The sequence below is a fragment of the Ostrea edulis genome, chromosome 8 (genome assembly GCF_947568905.1).
Source record: "Ostrea edulis chromosome 8, xbOstEdul1.1, whole genome shotgun sequence".
NCBI classification, from domain to species: domain Eukaryota; kingdom Metazoa; phylum Mollusca; class Bivalvia; order Ostreida; family Ostreidae; genus Ostrea; species Ostrea edulis.
Window position 1 is genome coordinate 16,938,481 of NC_079171.1, and position 22,685 is coordinate 16,961,165.

At 36.1% G+C, this 22,685-nt stretch overlaps 1 protein-coding gene across 2 annotated transcripts in view; it reads left to right on the forward strand.

Moving 5' to 3' along the window:
• LOC125662127 (ferrochelatase, mitochondrial-like) overlaps positions 1–21,989 on the forward strand; it is a 24,646-nt gene extending 2,657 nt beyond the window's left edge. The window contains exons 2-11 of one of the 2 annotated variants that reach the window (XM_056147034.1): positions 2,621–2,711; positions 7,030–7,152; positions 7,950–8,098; positions 10,171–10,243; positions 10,645–10,813; positions 10,895–10,993; positions 11,167–11,274; positions 18,598–18,762; positions 21,498–21,554; positions 21,711–21,989. In XM_056147034.1, the coding sequence (XP_056003009.1) occupies positions 2,621–2,711; positions 7,030–7,152; positions 7,950–8,098; positions 10,171–10,243; positions 10,645–10,813; positions 10,895–10,993; positions 11,167–11,274; positions 18,598–18,762; positions 21,498–21,554; positions 21,711–21,902 (1,226 nt within the window). In that variant the 3' untranslated portion in view covers positions 21,903–21,989. Of the gene's footprint in view, positions 1–2,620; positions 2,712–7,029; positions 7,153–7,628; positions 7,652–7,948; positions 8,099–10,170; positions 10,244–10,644; positions 10,814–10,894; positions 10,994–11,166; positions 11,275–18,597; positions 18,763–21,497; positions 21,555–21,710 lie in introns of those variants that run through there. The other variant, XM_056147035.1, reaches the window with a different exon arrangement.
• Positions 21,990–22,685: the final 696 nt, after the last annotated feature.

The window sequence follows — 22,685 nt, forward strand, 5'->3', positions numbered from 1 at the left end:
CAGATACTATAATACTCATATTACATACATCATAGACATAAAGCAGACACTAGTACAGCTAGACTACCATATGACAGAAATGATAAATAATACATACACTTCAATCAGAAATGGTAAATGCAGCCCAACTCTCTTGAAATAACATTTTATTCTGTTGGCAATGTGAAATGCTGCTTTTGACTATAGTCATACATGTAGTTCTTTAACACAATAAAGACAGTTGATCAGCTTACCATCAAGAATTTAAATGAGATTTTACATACAGGCATCTAGCTTTTCATGTTGGATTTTTATTTTTTTTATTTATATATTTATTTTTATTATTTTTTTTTTTTTTTTTTTTTGGTATAATTTGTGGAATATCTGGAGATTTTTGTCTTTTGGCAGGATCTATTTGATGAATTATTATTTCTAGGAGCCTCCTGATCAATCCATTAGTGATACATTAATGTATACAGTAAAACATTATGAATTACAATATTGCAATTCTACACAGCTAGGGGTGTGAATAGATTATTATACTTAAAATAGTGATTTTATTAGGCCCATTTTAGGTCCGAATATTGGCCCTTTCCCCTCCCAAAAATTACAAATTTTTTCCCAATTTAGATTGTACTTTTCCCAATAATAAAAACTGGTGAAAAACGTATTTGTTAAAAGATAAGTTCAATGTGAATAGTTAATGTACAACATAACAAAGATGCATCAAATAGATGATTTAGAAAGAATAATAAGTCGAAAATTTCAAGAGCTTAAAGAAAATAAAGTTAACTGCATGTGTAAAATAAAAGAAGATCGAATGATATTAATTTGTGTTTGATTTCTTGTTTGATATGATACATTTAGCATATTTACAATATAAATGACTAGGCTTTCCCAATTTCATCAAAATGTTGACAATTTTCCCAATTCGAAAGCCACAGGACCCTTTTGAAAAATGTTGAAAAATCACTGTATTAAAGCACAGAAATACATTTTACTGTAAGTTATGCTCTCAATGTTCATGTCATTTTATCAGTATTTTATTATGAAAATTCACAATAGGATTGGACAGCAGGCATCACTCTCCATAATTTTATTTTTACATTTTATGTGTTAATCAATTCTGGTCAATGTCATGATGATGTATTGAATCATGGTTAAACAATATACATGTATGTAATTTAAAAGGTCAAAGTAGCCACAATGGAGTTGCAATTTCTCTCTGAGTCTGTTTATTTCTTTGTAATGTTGTTTTGTTTCTTCCCTCTTGTTTCTACTCCAATCATTTTTAGCTCACCTAAGCTAGACTTCTCCAGAATCACAGGGCCAATTTCAACCAAACTTGACAAAAAGCATAGAATGTACATGAATGTAGGGCCATGCCCCCTTCAAAGGGGAGATAATCACAAAAATGCAAAGATAATTAAGGTGGGATCATTTTAAAATCTTCTTCTCAAGAATCACAGGGCCAGAAGAGCTGAAATTTACCTGAAAGCTTTCTGGTATAATGGAAATTCAATTTTGATAAAATCATGACACACACACACACACCCTTTCCACTCCGGGGTGTGTGTGGTGGGGGGGGGGGGGGGGGGGGGGGGGGGGGGGGCAGAATAGGGGATCAAAGTTTTTCATGCGAATATATCAGTAAAATCTTTGACAATCTTCTCAAGAACAACTGGGCCAGGAAAGTACAAATTAACATGAAAGCTTCCTGACATAGTGCAAATTCAAGTTGTTAAAATCATGGCCCCTAGGGGATAGAATGGAGCCACAATAGGGAATCAAAGTATTACATACAAATATATATACAAGTAGGTAAAGTCTTTAAAAATATTCTTCGCAAGAACCACTGGACCAGGAAAATACAAATTTACATGAAAGCTTCCTGACATAGCGCAAATTCAAGTTTGTTAAAATCATGGCCCCCGGGGAAAGGGTGGGACCACAGTAGGGGATAAAAGTTTCACATACAAATATATAGGGAAAATCTTTTAAAATCTTCTCAAGAATCTCTGGGCCAGAAAGGTTTACATTTACATGAAAGCTTCCTGACATAGTGCAGATTTAAGTTTGTTGAAATCATTGCCCCAGGGGTAGGATGGGGCCACAATGATCCCCTTCACCTAAGGATGATTTGTATCAAGTTTGATTGAAATTAACCCAATGGTTCTGGAGAAGAAGATTTCCTATATACAGTGTATCAGCATGTAAAACTAAAAAAAATCCCCTTATGTAGCCCCACCCTACCCTCAGGGGCTATGATCTGAACAATTTGAATCTAGTCTCTAGAAGCTTTCAGGTAAATCTTCACTTTTATGGTCAGGTAGTTCTTAATTGAGAAGATTTTTAAAAATTTCCCCTATATACATGTATTTGCATGTAAAACTTTGATCCCCTATAAAAATGTGGCCCATCCTACCCCCAGGGGTCATAATTTGAACAAATTGAATGTCCAATATGTCAGAAAGCTTTCATGTAAATTTCAGCTGTTTTGGCCCAGTGGTTATTGAGAAGAACCTGCACAAACTGGGCTCCTTCCTGGACCCCTTAGCTTTTACTGTAATTTATCTGTGCATGTGTTTCCACTTAGGATACTAACATACATTTATCTATCAGGTTTGCTTTTCTATTGAAGATGCTTTCAAATACTTGAACCGATGGAGTGTACATTACCAAACTGCAGCATGTGTCCTAGTGAATTCATGTCAGCATTACAGTACAACCAGGTAACTATGTCACAATGTCAACATAACCAGGTATCTATGTCACAATGTCAGGATAAACAGGTATCTATGTCACAATGTCAACATAAACAGGTATCTATGTCACAATGTCAACATGAACAGGTAATTGTGTCACAATGTCAACATAAACAGGTATCTATGTCACAATGTCAACATAAACAGGTATCTATGTCACAATGTCAACATAACCAGGTATCCATGTCACAATGTCAACATAAACAGGTATCTATGTCACAATGTCAACATAACCAGGTATCCATGTCACAATGTCAGCATGAACAGGTATCTGTGTCACAATGTCAGCATAAACAGGTATCTATGTCACAATGTCAACATGAACAGGTAATTGTGTCACAATGTCAACATAAACAGGTATCTGTGTCACAATGTCAGCATAAACAGGTATCTATGTCACAATGTCAGCATAAACAGGTATCTATGTCACAATGTCAACATGAACAGGTATCTATGTCACAATGTCAGCATAAACAGGTATCAATGTCACAATGTCAACATAAACAGGTATCTATGTCACAATGTCAGCATAAACAGGTATCTATGTCACAATGTCAGGATAACCAGTTATTTATGTCACAATGTCAACATAACCAGGTATCCATGTCACAGTGTCAACATAACCAGGTATCTATGTCACAATGTCAGCATAAACAGGTATCTATGTCACAATGTCAGCATAAACAGGTATCTGTGTCACAATGTCAACATAAACAGGTATCTATGTCACAATGTCAACATAAACAGGTATCTATGTCACAATGTCAACATAACCAGGTATCCATGTCACAATGTCAACATAAACAGGTATCTGTGTCACAATGTCAGCATAAACAGGTATCTATGTCACAATGTCAACATGAACAGGTATCTGTGTCACAATGTCAACATAACCAGGTATCCATGTCACAGTGTCAACATAACCAGGTATCTATGTCACAATGTCAACATAAACAGGTATCTATGTCACAATGTCAACATGAACAGGTATCTGTGTCACAATGTCAACATAACCAGGTATCCATGTCACAGTGTCAACATAACCAGGTATCTATGTCACAATGTCAACATAAACAGGTATCTATGTCACAATGTCAACATAAACAGGTATCTATGTCACAATGTCAGCATAAACAGGTATCTATGTCACAATGTCAACATAAACAGGTAACTATGTCACAATGTCAACATAAACAGGTATCTATGTCACAATGTCAACATAAACAGGTATCTATGTCACAATGTCAACATGAACAGGTAATTGTGTCACAATGTCAACATAAACAGGTATCTATGTCACAATGTCAACATAAACAGGTATCTATGTCACAATGTCAACATAACCAGGTATCTATGTCACAATGTCAACATGAACAGGTAATTGTGTCACAATGTCAACATAAACAGGTATCTATGTCACAATGTCAACATAAACAGGTATCTATGTCACAATGTCAACATAACCAGGTATCCATGTCACAATGTCAACATAAACAGGTATCTATGTCACAATGTCAACATGAACAGGTAATTGTGTCACAATGTCAACATAACCAGGTATCTATGTCACAATGTCAGGATAAACAGGTATCTATGTCACAATGTCAACATAAACAGGTATCTATGTCACAATGTCAACATAACCAGGTATCCATGTCACAATGTCAGCATGAACAGGTATCTGTGTCACAATGTCAGCATAAACAGGTATCTATGTCACAATGTCAACATGAACAGGTAATTGTGTCACAATGTCAACATAAACAGGTATCTGTGTCACAATGTCAGCATAAACAGGTATCTATGTCACAATGTCAGCATAAACAGGTATCTATGTCACAATGTCAGCATAAACAGGTATCTATGTCACAATGTCAGCATAAACAGGTATCTATGTCACAATGTCAACATGAACAGGTATCTGTGTCACAATGTCAACATAAACAGGTATCTATGTCACAATGTCAGGATAACCAGTTATTTATGTCACAATGTCAGCATAACCAGGTATCCATGTCACAATGTCAACATAAACAGGTAACTATGTCACAATGTCAACATAACCAGGTATCCATGTCACAATGTCAACATAAACAGGTAACTATGTCACAATGTCAACATAACCAGGTATCCATGTCACAATGTCAACATAAACAGGTATCTATGTCACAATGTCAACATAAACAGGTATCTATGTCACAATGTCAGCATAAACAGGTATCTATGTTACAATGTCAGGATAACCAGGTATCTGTGTCACAATGTCAGCATAAACAGGTATCTATGTCACAATGTCAGCATAAACAGGTATCTATGTCACAATGTCAACATAACCAGGTATCTATTTCACAATGTCAGCATAAACAGGTATCTATGTTACAATGTCAACATAAACAGATATCTGTGTTACAATGTCAGCATAAACAAGTATCTATGTTACAATGTCAACATAAACAGATATCTGTGTTACAATGTCAAAAATCGGGTGGTGATGATAAAATGATAGGTTACATGATAAAGATTTAAGAGTAGATGAACAGACAGACAGACAACCACAGACAGACAGTGACTATAGGTTCCAGAAATATATACCCTATCAATAGAATATTTATTATGAAAAAAAAAATCTTTTAAAATCTTGAGCATTTCTGATCACTTGTTTTTCTGTCCATCCGTTTGTGAACTTAACACATTTTTATACACCTGTTTTTAGGCGGGACATGTTTATGGTATTGCAATGTCTGTGCACCTGTCTGTCCATTTAGAGTTTTCTTTATCGATTTTCATGTTTCTGAAATTTGCTGTGTAGCTTCTTTATGTACTATTTTTAGATCATGTTGCAATTTTGATCCCTTTCAACCTCTCTTGCAGGAGTTTTGCCCCTTTATTTGAAATTCAATGTTATGTGAAGTATGCATGATTTGTCCATCTAACTCCTCCCACAGTTTCAAGTGAAGACCTTATGTTACAGTGTTAGCATAGGTATTGAAGCATGTGGTAAAGATTTTGATTTTCTTCAATTTTTGTGAAAATAATAATTTGTTAAACTTAATTTGAGGAAAAATTACAAAGTGGATACAGAGTTTGTTCATTGTAAAAAAAAAAAATTGAAGATGTAAGTATTGCAAGAATTTTGATTTCCAACACTTTTCTTTGATGTTTGAAACAGGTAGTTGAACTCTTGGTTTGTATCCACAGTTTCCTTTTATGAATACATTGCAAAAGAAAGCAACGGTCATATTTCCAGTACTCTTGTTAACTTCTCCAAAACCACTGTGCCATTTTCAACCAAACTTGCCATAGAGCATCCTTGGGTAAAAGTTATTCTGAATTGTTAAATGAAATGTCAAAGGGGAGATAATTAAGAAATGGTGAAAATATGATGACATCTTTTTAAAAATTTTCTTTTTATGCAAGAACCACTAGTTGGAACAGAAATAACAAAACTCTGTGAAAGCTACCTTGATGAATTCAGAATTGTCCAAATCATGGCCCCCCAAGTGTGAGATGGGGCCACAAAAGAAAATAAGAGTTTGAAGTTTCGAAATACAAGATTTATGTTCACAGCATGAATCTTGGGAACAGGTTGGAAGTAAATAGGAGTCTTTTCCCATAGAATACTGTGGAGAAGAATTTTACATTATCTTCTCGATAACAAAACAATTTATAAGATTAATATTCGTTCATCTTCATACAGTGTAGAAGTTCACATTTGTTTGAATAACCGCAGGTTGTGGTCACAATATAATGATTTTTTATTCTTTTTGCCTTGGAATACTTAAAAAAAGATGAATGTACTTTACTCAATGTTTTGTATCTATTACAATTTTCCTGCAATGTTTAAATTCTAGAAAACCTGATATACTCATATAGAATGAATTTAAAAAAAAAAAAAAAATTATGCCTGTGAAAATGTAACAGGGAGAGAGAAAATACAACAGATCAGACAAGGATTTGAACCCTGAATCATTAGTCAGGTGCTCCACAAACTGAGCTGTCTGGCCTTGGGTGATCAAATCTGAGACCGACATTCACATAACTTGATCAGGAAGGGAACTCTGATGAGCATTGTGACCCATCAGGGCCTTTGTTTGAGCTGTTGGCTACCCTGACACTATTGCTGAAGACTCAGAATATCAATATCGTTAGAAAATGTAATTAAAGAACTTTTCCACCATTTCTAAAATTATTTTATGATAACAATGCCGTCCGGATGTCTAGTATATGTGATATGTACTTTATGATGTTAAGATGACTTATAAAGGTACTATACATTTATTGCAAGGTCCAAACCAAAGACAGGAATCCTGATGTTGAATATGGGGGGACCAGAGACAGAGGCCGATGTACAGGGCTTCTTAACACGACTCTTCCTAGACCGAGATCTGATGCAGCTCCCAGCTCAGCGGTAAGTAAACATTTCCTAGACTGAGATCTGATGCAGCTCCCAGGTCAGCTGTAAGTAAACATTTCCTAGACCGAGATCTGATGCAGCTCCTAGCTCAGCTGTAAGTAAACATTTCCTAGACCGAGATCTGATGCAGCTCCCAGCTCAGTGGTAAGTAAACATTTCCTAGACTGAGATCTGATGCAGCTCCCAGGTCAGCTGTAAGTAAACATTTCCTAGACCGAGATCTGATGCAGCTCCTAGCTCAGCTGTAAGTAAACATTTCCTAGACCGAGATCTGATGCAGCTCCCAGCTCAGCAGTAAGTAAACATTTCCTAGACCGAGATCTGATGCAGCTCCTAGCTCAGCTGTAAGTAAACATTCCCTAGAATGAGATCTTATAAGCAGCTCCCAGCTCAGCAGTAAGTAAACATTTCCTAGAGCGAAATCTGATGCAGCTCCCAGCTCAGCTGTTAATTAACAGATATTTCCGAGATCTGATGCAGCTCCCAGCTCAGCAATAAATACAGTTGTAGATGTCAATCAATTTAATGTTACATGTAACAACATTCAAATATATGTGGATTTTTATGAAGGTTGCTTATGACTGGACAATGTGTCATGATCCTAAACCAAGCTAAGGAAAGATAACTCTTACATATACAAGAATTTCTCCCTAAGATGGTGGAAATTCATTTCATTGCCAAATTCGTTATAACGCCATAAATTCAAAAGGTGGCACTTATCAAGAGTTGACTGTATAAATCTTCTTACGACATGGAAGAATTGGACATTTATTATTTGAATCTTACAACAGAGTGCTTGGTCCACGTATTGCCCAACGAAGAACACCAAAAATTCAGGAACAGTACAGGAAGATTGGTGGAGGATCTCCGATCAAAAGTTGGACGGAGATTCAGGGTAAAGGGATGGTCAAGCTGCTGGACCAGATCAGTCCACACTCAGGTTAGACTGCTAGACTTACAGTGTAATACACCAAGATCAGTCCACACTCAGGTTAGACCGCTAGACTTACAGTGTAAAACACCAAGATCAGTCCACACAAGTTAGACTGCTAGACTTACAGTGTAAAACACCAAGATCAGTCCACACAAGTTAGACTGCTAGACTTACAGTGTAAAACACCAAGATCAGTCCACACAAGTTAGACTGCTAGACTTACAGTGTAAAACACCAAGATCAGTCCACACAGAGGTTAGACTGCTAGACTTACAGTGTAAAACACCAAGATCAGTCCACACACAGATTAGACTGCTAGACTTACAGTGTAAAACACCAAGATAAGTCCACACACAGATTAGACTGCTAGACTTACAGTGTAAAACATCAAGATCAGACCACACTCAGGTTAGACTGCTAGACTTACAGTGTAAAACACCAAGATCAGACCACACACAGATTAGACTGCTAGACTTACAGTGTAAAACATCAAGATAAGTCCACACTCAGGTTAGACTGCTAGACTTACAGTGTAAAACACCAAGATCAGTCCACACAAGTTAGACTGCTAGACTTACAGTGTAAAACACCAAGATCAGTCCACACACAAGTTATACTGCTAGACTTACAGTGTAAAACACCAAGATCAGTCCACACAGAGGTTAGACTGCTAGACTTACAGTGTAAAACACCAAGATCAGTCCACACACAGATTAGACTGCTAGACTTACAGTGTAAAACACCAAGATCAGTCCACACTCAGGTTAGACTACTAGACTTACAGTGTAAAACACCAAGATCAGTCCACACTCAGGTTAGACTGCTAGACTTACAGTGTAAAACATCAAGATCAGACCACACTCAGGTTTGACTGCTAGACTTGCAGTGTAAAACACCAAGATCAGTCCACACAGGTTAGACTGCTAGACTTACAGTGTAAAACATCAAGATAAGTCCACACTCAGGTTAGACTGCTAGACTTACAGTGTAATACACCAAGATCAGTCCACACACAAGTACGACCGCTAGACTTACAGTGTAAAACACCAAGATCAGTCCATACTCAGGTTAGACTGCTAGACTTACAGTGTAAAACATCAAGATCAGACCACACACAGATTAAACTGCTAGACTTACAGTGTAAAACACCAAGATCAGGCCACACACAGATTAGACTGCTAGACTTACAGTGTAATACACCAAGATCAGTCCACACACAGATTAGACTGCTAGACTTACAGTGTAAAACACCAAGACCAGTCCACACAGAGGTTAGACTGCTAGACTTACAGTGTAAAACACCAAGATCAGTCCACACTCAGGTTAGACCGCTAGACTTACAGTGTAAAACATCAAGATCAGACCACACACAGGTTTGACTGCTAGACTTACAGTGTAAAACATCAAGATCAGACCACACTCAGGTTATACTGCTAGACTTACAGTGTAAAACACCAAGATCAGTCCACACTCAGGTTAGACTGCTAGACTTATAGTGTAATCCACCAAGAAAGCCACTTTAAAATGATTCAAATTTATTTTAAAACTTTGATTCTTGGAAAACTTTTATTTGGGTAGTGAATTTTTTCAACCATTAGCAAGATTGCTTGTAAGGCCATGCAAGAATGATATGTTTGATGTTTGCAGTCGACCCTCTAAATTGTGTGATTTTTTTAAAATGTGTGATCTAAGGATTTTTTTAAATTGTGTAATCTAAGAATTTTTATATATATATATATTTTCTCCCAATAATTTTTACTCTATGTATTAATCAAAAAATTTTGCATGCATTTAAATAACATGAAATGTCAATTCAAACAATCTCTGAGCTTTTCAGATTTGTACATTTTTTACTCAAAGCATTTCTATGACTTAATGAGCATTCACATAAACAAACAACATGGCAGATACATGCCACAACATAAAGTACAGTTTGAGGATGTAACTCTCTGTGTTGCTCAGTGGGAAAAGTATCGTGTCTAACAGAATGTACCAGTTTGATCTAGAGCTTGATCCTTATTTAGTGCACAGAATAGATAAAAAGAAAAACAACTCACATTTGTATTATGTGATTTCAGCTCCACACAAATTTTATGTTGGGTTTCGGTATGTCCATCCACTGACAGAGGAGGCTATAGAGGAAATGGAAAGGTATGTAAAACATGATGGGGGGGGGGGGGGGGGTATTTCAAATGAAGGATGTGTGTCTAAGGCAAGATTATTAAATGATAAAGATATCATGGTGGTGTCGTTTGCAATGTTCTTCTCCAGAGTGACTGATCCGATTTCAACCAAACTTTGCACAGAGTAATTAATGGTAAATGGGATTGAAGTCGTTTTATTTTGTGTGTGATGGTTGTCTGTTACAGTGATGGGATTGAGAGAGGTGAAGCTGTTTTATTTTGTGTGTGATGGTTGTCTCTGTTACAGTGATGGGATTGAGAGAGGTGAAGTTGTTTTAGTTTGTGTGTGATGGTTGTCTCTGTTACAGTGATGGGATTGAGAGAGGTGAAGTTGTTTTAGTTTGTGTGTGATGGTTGTCTCTGTTACAGTGATGGGATTGAGAGAGGTGTGGCATTCACTCAGTATCCTCAGTACAGCTGCTCGACCACTGGTAGCAGTATCAATGCTTTCTACAGACACTATAGTAAGCGAGCACAACCTTCTAACATTTTGTGGAGCTGCATCGATCGCTGGCCAACCCATCCAGGCCTTGTACAGGTAGTGTCAATTTACATAGAGTAATACTGTGAGAGAAATATGATATCATTTGGCTTGAAATCATTGTGTGATGTATTACAGGCTTTTGTAGAAAGCATTCAAAGTGAGCTGTTAAAATTCCCTGATGAAGATCGTGATGATGTCGTAATCCTATTCTCTGCCCATTCTCTTCCTCTCAAGGTAAATTCAGTTTGTTTGGGTCGACTACTATGTGCGGTTTTGGAGTGAGATAAAAAAAGCAAGCATACTCTTTGATATGGATTTCTTTTAGCAGGAAACATTTTTCTAGTTTATATTGATGCTCCGACAGTTGCTTTGTGTTAGCAATACTCATTTTCTTGATTGGTGTGCAGGTTGTAAACAGAGGAGACCCGTACCCAGCAGAAGTAGGAGCCACTGTCAACAGAGTGATGGAGGCTCTTAACTACAGCAATCAATATCGCCTAGTGTGGCAGTCCAAGGTCAGAATGTTATCCGATATCATACAGTAATCAATATCGCCTAGTGTGGCAGTCCAAGGTCAGAATGTTATCCGATATCATATACAGTGGAACCCCGTTATTACGTTTTCCATTTTGTCAAGATAAAATAACGTAATACCAGGGTCAACGTAATAAACGTTCCCAGTGAAATCCATTAAAAATATCATTTGGAAACTATATCTTCCGTTGATACTCCGTGAAGGTGTTTGTGTGTGTGAACATATCTCTTCTGTTTCTTTGCTTTAAAGACTGTCATAGTCTTGTCAAAGACTTGATTTATTTACATCTTATCTTAAATGTCCGTAATTCTTCATGTTCTCATCCCTTTTCTTTATTGTGTAGGATAAATAAGGATGCTTTGATAAGTATTGCAGATCTGCTTTCGTTTCCGCCATTTTGTTCAACTTTAACATAATGCGTTCATATAAATTTCTCTCAATAACTCGTTCCGGTTCGTATTCAACATTCGTACATAAAACAAAAAATAACAAAACATCGTTTTTATTAAGTTATATAGATCTCTACTACACGATACAAAACACAATTTAAAAAATCCCATCCAAAAAAAAAAACCAACAATACGACGACACAAAACGCACGCGATATCCAATACTTGCACACTTTTTTCACCAACGATAAGCACGGAGAACAAACGCAATGTATTTTTTAAAAAATAATGCACTAATATTAAGATCACATTTATAACACTATATGATGGCACTAAAATCACGTGCACATCAAAAAAAGATATCAAGGGATTATAAAATGTTCACCGAGCTAAATGCTTTGCACGAATCGGCCTATAACATTGGTCAGTTTGATCGGCGTATTTACAGACGAAATCTAACAACACCCAAACTGTTATGTCAAAATAACTGACAATTATTTTAATTGAACTCTACCTTTACTCACCTATGTCCAAGCCGTTATCCAAGCTGTTTCAACTGTGATACGATAAATTTTGTCCTACATGCTGTCAGTAGATAGAGTTTTAATATCGAAAGCAATCACATGATGCTAAACATGCATATGGTTGAGAAATTATTATTTCTTTGATCATCAAAATATGAAAAATGAAGAAAATTTTATTGAATACAATTTCTAAATAAACATCATTTAATTGCTTATCACTGGCTTCAATACGGGGGTACCTATAAAGTGCGAAACGAAATGAAATCTACCGAAAGGAAACCCAACGAAACGAAACCCACCGAAACGAACCCTACCGAAAGGAAACGAAACAGATTGTATAATCGAACTCTTTTAATTATAATAATTAAAAATGGTATCTTAGGCCCCTGTTAAAGTTTACACATATAAATAAAATTCGCCTCCCCTTTGATGTAGGCTTTCAGCTTGACTGATACAAAGTTTTAAAAGTTGGAAAGGGGGGGGGGGGTAAGCACAAAGTACATAAATACCATGTGCAATTAGCTTGGGATTCATAAATTTCAGAACGGAAGGTTACAGTCTCACAGGTCAGAGGTCTGGGGAAACACACTAAACGAGGGATGGGGTCGTCGGCGTTGGATCCGCTTTTGGGCATAAATACATGTTTCAGTATTTTTTGCTCTAAAGACACATATTTCTCACATTATCACCAGTGTGAGATCGACTTTGCCCATGTGAGACAGCCATGTGAGATTTTTCTGTCTCACACTGCTGCGACGTCATTTGATTGTGACGTCATATATTTTCTATGATTTACGTTACATGGTGAATATTTACGTTACACGGTGAAGTAAAAATATTTTGCTTTGTTATCTTTAAATTTCAATGTGTATAGCCTTCTGTTGGACAACCTTGGGTTTTTTAGTTTACACTTACAGTGTAAACCATTTTCGGGTATGCTCTTTCTGTCTATCTAATTAATTTTTGCATCGAAGTTGAAATGAGGATTTTGATAATTTAGAATTTTCTCAAAGCCCAAATTTATGCACTAAACTGTAGATAAAATGTGAGAAAAATAATCCTTCATTATTTACTCGTGTGGGATAGGGAAATTCCACTTCTGGAACAAGATTCGCTGTCTAGGACTCGGCAAAGCCTCGTCCTAGACTGCGAATCTTGTCCCCTCGGTGGAATTTCCCTATCCCACACTCGTACTAATGAAGGATTCTATTAATGTATACATGTGGATATTGTGTATTTGTATGTAGTATATCAAACGGTGGATTCTGAATATGTCCTCCCATTCTCTTTGTGATTTCTGCTTAAAATTCCCTTGTTCTTAAGCCTTTTCAGTTTACAAAATGCCGACCTCCTCCTAATATTATTGCATTAAAAAATTCCGTTTTCCGTCCCGTTTTCAGTTCCCCGTCTTAGCAACACCCCAAATGTATAGAGTTTTTCCATTATTGAAAGTACTCGCACCTCAGCAGTTAAAGATAAAATAAGAGGTTAAGAGCTCTTCCTGCTTTCAATTTTCTCAGACACCAGCTTCTTCAAACAATGTATCTATGCCCAAAGGCGGATCCAACGTCGGCGACCCCACCCCTCGTATAGAGTGTTTCCCCAGATCTCTGAGACTGTAACCCTTGGTTCTGAAATTTGTGGATCCGAAACGAATTGTACATATTAGCATTTAATCAACTACGGATATGTAGTTTGTGCTTACCCCCCCCCCCCCCCCCCCCCCCTTTCTAACTTTTAAAACTTTGTATCAGTCAAGCCGAAAGCCTACATCAAAGGGGAGGCGAATTTTATTTATATGTGGTAACTTTCACAGGAGTCTAAGATACCATTTTTAATTATTATAATTAAAAGAGTTCGATTATACAATCTGTTTCATTTCGTTTCGGTGGGTTTCGTTTCGGTAGGTTTCGTTTCGGTAGATTTCGTTTTGATTTCGTTTTGCACTTTACAGGTACCCTCGATACGGGGTATTCACCTGTATTGATGTCGCTAGATCTATCAAAGCGTGACCAGTCAAGCGTCTTTAATCCCCTAACAGACCAGGAAATTTACATGGTGACTGCCTGGGGCACCCAAGGTGTGAATGGCTTATTATTTTGAGAATCATTATTGAATAATTAGGGGTTAATTACGTTTTTGTCGGAATTTTTACAACGTAATACCGAGTCCCGGCATCTTGGGACAACGTAATAACGAGATCTATTTTATATAGGTTTGTTAAGAAATGGTGTAGTGCTTTGAAATTCCAACATAATATGCAGACTAACGTAATAAAGGGGGAACGTAATAACGGGGTTCCACTGTAGTAATCAATATTGCCTAGTGTGGCAGTCCAAGATCAGAATGTTCAATGTTATCCAATATCATACAGCAATCAATATTGCCTAGTGTGGCAGTCCAAGGTCAGAATGTTATCCAATATCATATAGTAATCAATATCGCCTAGTGTAGCAGTCCAAGGTCAGAATGTTATCCAATATCATACAGCAATCAATATTGCCTAGTGTGACAGTCCAAGGTCAGAATGTTATCCAATATCATATAGTAATCAATGTCGCCTAGTGTGGCAGTCCAAGATCAGAATGTTATCCAATATCATATAGTAATCAATATTGCCTAGTGTGGCAGTCCAAGATCAGAATGCTATCCAAAATATAGTAATCAATGTCGCCTAGTGTGGCAGTCCAAGATCAGAATGTTATCCAATATCGTATAGTAATCAATATTACCTAGTGTGGCAGTCCAAGGTCAGAATGTTATCCAATATCATATAGTAATCAATATCGCCTAGTGTGGCAGTCCAAGGTCAGAATGTTATCCAATATCATATAGTAATCAATATCGCCTAGTGTGGCAGTCCAAGGTCAGAATGTTATCCAATATCATATAGCAATCAATATCGCCTAGTGTGGCAGTCCAAGGTCAGAATGTTATCCAGTATCATAGGAATTATCAAAATTTGTCATTCTCAACTACTATAAAACCACACTATAAAATAATGTCACATAACAACGAGGATAGCTTTTTCATGTGTCAGTGATAAATGATTTTAAAAGCTGCAACAATGGCATTGTACTGTTTGGACAACTCATTGATCTGAAATACACGCATTGGAGTGATACATGTACATCATGAGGGGATCAAATATTTAGCTCTAGCTTCCAGCCGCCAAGACCAGCAATATTTACTCCTTTTGATTCTTGTCTAACTGAGAACTCTCCAAGGCCAGTTCAGAATTTTTCTAAATTTTATTTCTCATAAATCAGCTGCATTCTAAACAATTTGAAAAAAACAATTCGAAATTCAGTTTCAATATTGTATGAACTATTCTGCTAGGTAAGGCAATAAACCTTGACCTTGTACATGTAAGTCCCACAGGGGATTAATTTCTTTGAAAGGCTGGCATAGCTAAATTCCTGCATCTGTGTTTTCCTTGAAATTCAGTGTTTGCATACTATAGAAGTTCCTTTCTATACATCCCGGTGAGGGTGCTGAAATCGTGAGGACATACTTTCAAAAGAAAGATAAAGATGACGTCCCCAGTCGGCGGTCCCTTTCTTTTACGTCTATGGTTTGAAGCAGCGCCAGAATCAAAAATTGAAGTAGGACCTCCAGGTTGCTTTAGCCCTAACCACTAGGCTACTGTAACTAGTTTTCATGTAATGAACTGGTTTTCATAAAATATAATGGGGATGTTACTGTGGGTATTTATAAAATCCCTGTCAGCCAAGAATTCATGCTTTGATATCCTCTTCTCAAGAACCATAAATTCAGAATTAAGCATCTGCATTTAAGATGAGGTTTCAAATATTATTTTTAAAAGAAACAGCAATGTTAGGCAACCAATGATGTGAATTGTTCCTCTTGTTTATCACTATAATGGAGAATATTCATGATATATGTTTACATGCAATATTTTATGCTCCCCAAAAATTCCTGTTGTGTCTGTCCATCCGTCCGAGCTCATATCTCATAAACCTTTCATCAGAAATTAGATAATGTAATTGATCTCAAATGTTCCTTGAGACAAGGACTTCAGGATCGAGATTTCTCAAGATAATTTTGGAAAGGTCAAGGTCACTCAAAACATAAAATCTACCTTAATAAAATAATTCAACATTTTGTTATTATAAAAGTTCCCATCTTTTAATATTTTATCAAAAATTGATCATAATTAACCAACAATATTCATTGGGAAAGGAACTTTTGGGCAAAGGTCATTATTGCAATTGGTTTTTTTCCGTCGTGCGTTAACAATTGAACATTTTTAACTTCTTCTTAATAACTACCTGTCCAATTCTTTTCAAATTTGGTATAAAGGATCATTGGGACAAGGGGGACATAAATTGTAAATTTCAGGACTCCAACACCCCTGAGGCCCTAGGGGTGGGGCAAAAACTACCCAAAATTGACAAATTTTCAAAAATCTTCTTCTCAAGAACCACAAACACGTAAAAAAAAAAAAAAAAATTAAATACATAATGATGTAGAGCAGGAAGGCTTATACCAAATTTGTAAATTTCATGATCCCCGGGGTGGGGATTCTGACCCCAGGGTGGGGCCAAACTTGTTATATAGTGTTTATGTGTAAAACACTTAAATTACATCTTCTTTAATGCTATTGATACTAAATTGGAAGTAAATAGATATTTAGAAAGAACAGATAGTCCTTTACCAAAATTGTAAATTTGATTATTCCAAGGGTAGGGGTTTTGGTATCGGGGTGGGGCCAAAATGGTTAGTTATTAAGTGTGTGAACAATAGACATTTTTAACTTCTTCTTGATAACTATCATTCCAATTCTTTTCAAATTTGGTATGAAGCATCATTGGAACAAGGGGAACATAAATTATAAATTTCAGGATTCTTGCACCCCTGGGGCCTTAGGGGCAGGGCAAAAAATGACAAATTTTCAAAAATCTTCCTCTCAAGAACCACACACATGTAGGAAAAACTAAATGCATAGTAATGTAGAGGAGGAAAGCCTCTACTAAAATTATAAATTTCACGATCCCCGGGGTAGGGGTTCTGACCCCAGGGTGGGGCCAAACTTGTTATATAGTGTTTATGTGTAAAACACTTAAATAACATTTTCTTTAGTGCTATTGATACTAAATTGAAAGTAAATATATATTTAGAAAGAAGAGGTAGTTCTTTACCAAAATTGTAAATTTGATGATCCCAGGGGTAGGGGTTTTGGTATCAGGGTGGGGCCAAAATGGTCATTTATTAAATGTGTGAACAATAGACATTTTTAACTTCTTCTTGATAACTATCATTCCAATTCTTTTCAAATTTGGTATGAAACATATTTGGAACAAAGGAAACATAAATTGTAAATTTCAGGATTCCTGCACCCCTGGGGCCTAAGGGGCAGGGCAAAAACTGCCCAAAAATGACCAATTTTCAAAAATCTTCTTCTCAAGAACCACACACATGTAGGAAAAACTAAATGCATAATAATGTAGAGCAGGAAAGCCTCTGCTAAAATTATAAATTTCATGATCCCTGGGGTGGGGGTTCTGACCCCAGGGCGGGGCCAAACTTATATATGTAGAACACTTAAAATAACATTTTCTTTAGTGCTTTTGATACTAAATTGAAACTAAATGGATAGAGCAGGTAGTCTTTTACCAAAATTGTAAATTTGATTTTCCCTAGAGTTAGGGTTTTGACCCCAGGATGGGGCCAAACTTAGTATATAGTATTTATGTGTAAGTTTGCTTATACTGTATAAAATCTAATTGCATACTTAGGAATAGCAGAAAAGGATGTTCAAAACATGATGAATTTCACAACCCAGGGTTATGACTTAAGGATGAGTCCAAATTAGTCATATCTTTTGATGTTTTAATGTTAATACACCTATTATTTAAAGCCTTTCATCAGTGTATGCACTTTTGAGGGAAGTGAAGTTTTAAGAACACATCTTGTTTTATACTGTTGCTGAACATTAGAATTTAGCTTAGATATTCAGAACAGGAGCCTATAGAAGTAGTGATACTTTTTCACTAGTATTCAGATGACCAATAAGGCCTGTGGGCCTCTTGTTGAAAAGGTCAAGGTCACTTAGAACATATACCTTATAAAAGAAAAAAGTTCCTTATTTCAACAGTTTTTAACAGATATTGATCATATATCACAAAAAATGAGTAACAGGCAATGGCTTTCAGACAAAGGTCACTCAAGGTCATTTTATAAAGGTCAACATCGCTCAACATATACTTTAAGTTATATATGAAAAACAATTGATTTCAACAATGTATCAACAGTTATTGATCATTGTGCGAGTCATTTGTCATATGAAGTAGTTCATTGGTTAGATGCAGTTTGAGGAGCATCCATCAGTTTTACTGATATTCTTGTTTGTTTATTGAATTGTATTAGGTTGGGCCTCTTCCTTGGCTGGGACCACCCACAGACAATGCAATAGAAGGATTGGCTGCTAAAGGGAAGAAGAACATCTTGCTAGTCCCCATAGCCTTTACTAGTGACCATATTGAAACTCTGTACGAGTTGGACCTGGAATATGCTGAAGAATTGGGAGAAAAGGTGACCATTCTTACAGTGCTCTTGCAATTTATATCACTTGCCAACAAAGCATTTCTAAATCCAATACTGTATAACTGGCTATATAGGGACTTGCAAAATTGGTGATTTTTTTCAGAGAAGGTACAACTGTACTATTCATTTTCAGTTAGAATCATTAATTTTAATTGAATAATAAAATGCTGTACATTACGTGTATGCGTAACTTAGTGGGTTATGCAAATTTTTTCTACAATGTTTGTGACTTTCATCCCCATTTAACAAACCAAAGAAAGACTTAATAATATGTCATCTCTTTTATTCTAGATTCAAATTAAATGTAAAATTTACACCAGAAAACATATTTTCCTACAATTTCAACAATGCTGCAAAATAGGTCACAAAGTCTGTTGAATGTACATATTCACACATGCATAAATGGCATTAAAAACAGGACCTAACCAGATTGAAACGGAATATGTCTTCAAATTGCAAATAACATGTAATGGATTTCCATACAAATTAAGCAGAATACACAAAGTGAATGTAAATATACTAAATTATTGCATAATGGAAAGGTTTTTATGTTCTCATTGACAAGGTCAAATATCAGGGTCTACTGAAAAGTTTGACTAGGATGGTGTGACATTTTAAGTTTAAGGACATGGCCTGTGTTACTAAGAATAGATAATTGTTTTCTCAGCAAAGTTACTAAAAATAGATACTTGTCTACTGATTGGTATACCTACAAAAACAGTTTACTGAAGCATGTAGTATGTTATTTCCTAGGTTTGCAATAAATAAAGTTTACATAAATATAGTTGCTGGTCCTTGATAAGCAATGTCACCGCCGTAATACAGGAAAATCGACATCACAATGCAGCAATGTCACCGCCGTAATACAGGAAAATCGACATCACAATGCAGCAATGTCACAGCTGTAATATAGGAAAATCGACATCACAATGCATTACATGTTATGATATCTTAAAGGACATGTTACATTGTATCAATAAGACAAGTAATCTCAGTTATAGCAGACTTCAAGAGATCACTATTGTAACTGCTTCATTATACATAACAAGTATTTGACCTTAATGCTTATCTGTCTGCTCAAAACCAACAAATAATTGGAGGATTGATAGATTAAAAGATAGGCTGTCCATTATACTAAAAATCATGTTTGGTTTATAAAAAACAAGATTTTCATCCATAATAGACTAGGTTAACAGGTAAATTGTAGATAGAATGACTTCCTATTTCATTTTTAAGAATTGTTTTATGAACGAGTTAGGAGTCCTACATATCAAGATGCCACGCACCTTGTACATTATGATGTTTTAGATGAAGAGTCTGATGTTGTAGGAAATTTAGAAAAATTAATTTTGGATGATTTCTCTGATTATGGATCTTATTTATCCCTGCCTACTATTTCTGAATCAATTACTGTAGATTCCTTACTTTATGTGAGTACTTAATATCGTGAAATGCCTTGTGGATGTCAAATCATGTAATCATGAATTTGCAAGTGCATGGTCTCTTGATCAAGAATTTTAACATGTTTTTAGAAATAAAAGTGAATACTTAAGTATTACAGACGAAGTTTGGAGACTTATTGTTTTTGCTCAGTTTTCCCACTTCTCGTTCCTTTTCTTCTTTCTCACACCTAAAAATGTCTGCAGCGATTCTCTGTAACCCATTGATGTCAGTATTAGATATTCAGCGATTCTCTGTAACCCATTGATGTCAGAATTAGATATTCATGGATATCATATATCAGTGTAGCTACTTGTGCAGAAATGTTCTGTTTTCATATTGAAGGGTCTACAAACTGTTATCTCCAGTGACCTTGACCTTTGGCTTTTATGATAAAAACTCGTATTACTTTAGAGCCGGAACCAATAGACATGAAATCTTCATAAATGATAAAAGGATGTTGTGACCTACAAATTAGTGTAAAAGTCAACTGACTCCAGTGACCTTGACCTCTTACCATGAACATAAAAACTGACATAACTTCAGAACCAGGTCTGATAGGGACCTGGGATCTTCAGAAATAATGAAAGAATGATGGGACCTACAAACTACTATCAAGGTCAAGTGACTACCTTGACCTTTGACATTGATCATAAACACTTGTATAACTTTTAGTCTTTGGAGACATGGGATCTTCAGAAATGATGAGAGGATGTTGGAACCTACAAACTATAGGATCAAGGTCATGTGACACCAGTTTTACTAAAGCAGTCAAAGGGAGTTTTGAAAAAATTTCAAAATCAAGATCTTTGTGATCTAGATTTATCAAATTGAATTAAAATTAGCATAGATTATGTGCAAGAGAGTTAGTTAATCAATGTGCAGCAAAATAGTCGTACTCAGAAAAGGCCCTCTTTTATACAGCCTGTACTTCATTTGGGAGACTTTATAATCAGCAGATTACTAGTATAATCATTTCTTATTTTGATAATGAACAAACTGAAATTATGATGTCACTGAACTTGAAATTAATGGTTAGCAATATGTCATTTGACATCACAATTGTACATGCATTTGCTAATGTATGTGCATCAAAATGTCAATACACAGTCTATCTTGTCAATGATTACAAAATCACAGATGATGACAATGATAAAACTCCCTGTATCAGGAAAACAAATACATTGAATTATAATTTGTATAAGTAGCTGGTTATGTGATAAGTTTCCTTGAGCCTTCCCAACCTCTATTCTCATTGTTATTTCATGTGTACCTTTTTTCAGCACAATATCAACATCAGAAGAGCCCCAGCTATGAATGACAGCTCAACATTTGTAAAGGTATAGAATTCAGTTGAATTATTTTCAATTTTTATAGCAATGGACATTTGAATTTGCTGATCAAATTCTAGCAATTTCATACATGGTATAACTGAATTATATAGTTACATGTATGCGTTATAACTGAATCATATACGTGGTATCAATGAATTTTAGGCTCAGGCAGATCTAGTGAAGTCTCACTTGGAATCTAACAAAGCTTGTTCCAAACAATTGTTGCTGAGGTGTCCAATGTGTGTGAACAACACCTGTGGTCAGGCAAAACAGTTCTTCAGTGACCAGCAGGCCCTACTGAACACTCGCAGAGAACAGGAAAATGTCGACAAAAAGATGTCAGCCCAAGCATGATTATTAATCTGAATGGCCATAGTAACTGTTATTATGAATATTACTAAACATTATTGTCCTTTCTGAAATAAAGAGGTATTTCTGGTACTCTTTTTAATCTTCACCTGCTGAGCTCAAAAGACTTTTCCTGATCAAGTTTGACCATTGAAGACATTAATTTTTCATATTTTCATCTCAGAGTCCTTTTTTCAATTTAACTGACAAAATTGATAATAATAACTGCATCTTTTGCATTAGCTGCAGATCTTTATCTCTCTGGGGAAATATTGGCACTGACCACCAGCAGATCTGTATCTCTCTGGGGAAATATTGGCACTGACCAGCAGATCTGTATCTCTCTGGGGAAATATTGACACTGACCAGCAGATCTGTATCTCTCTGGGGAAGTATTGGCACTGACCAGCAGATCTGTATCTCTCTGGGGAAATATTGACACTGACCAGCAGATCTGTATCTCTCTGGGGAAATATTGGCACTGACCAGCAGATCTGTATCTCTCTGGGGAAATATAGGCACTGACCAGCAGATCTGTATCTCTCTGGGGAAATATTGGCACTGACCAGCAGATCTGTATCTCTCTGGGGAAATATTGGCACTGACCAGCAGCAGATCTGTATCTCTCTGGGGAAATATTGGCACTGACCAGCAGCAGATCTGTATCTCTCTGGGGAAATATTGGCACAGGCCAATATTTTCCAAGAGAGCTACAGGTTTGCAGCTACTTTTGCATCAGATTCGAGATTCTTGCACAAAATACACTTAATTTTGAAACAATTTTTGGAT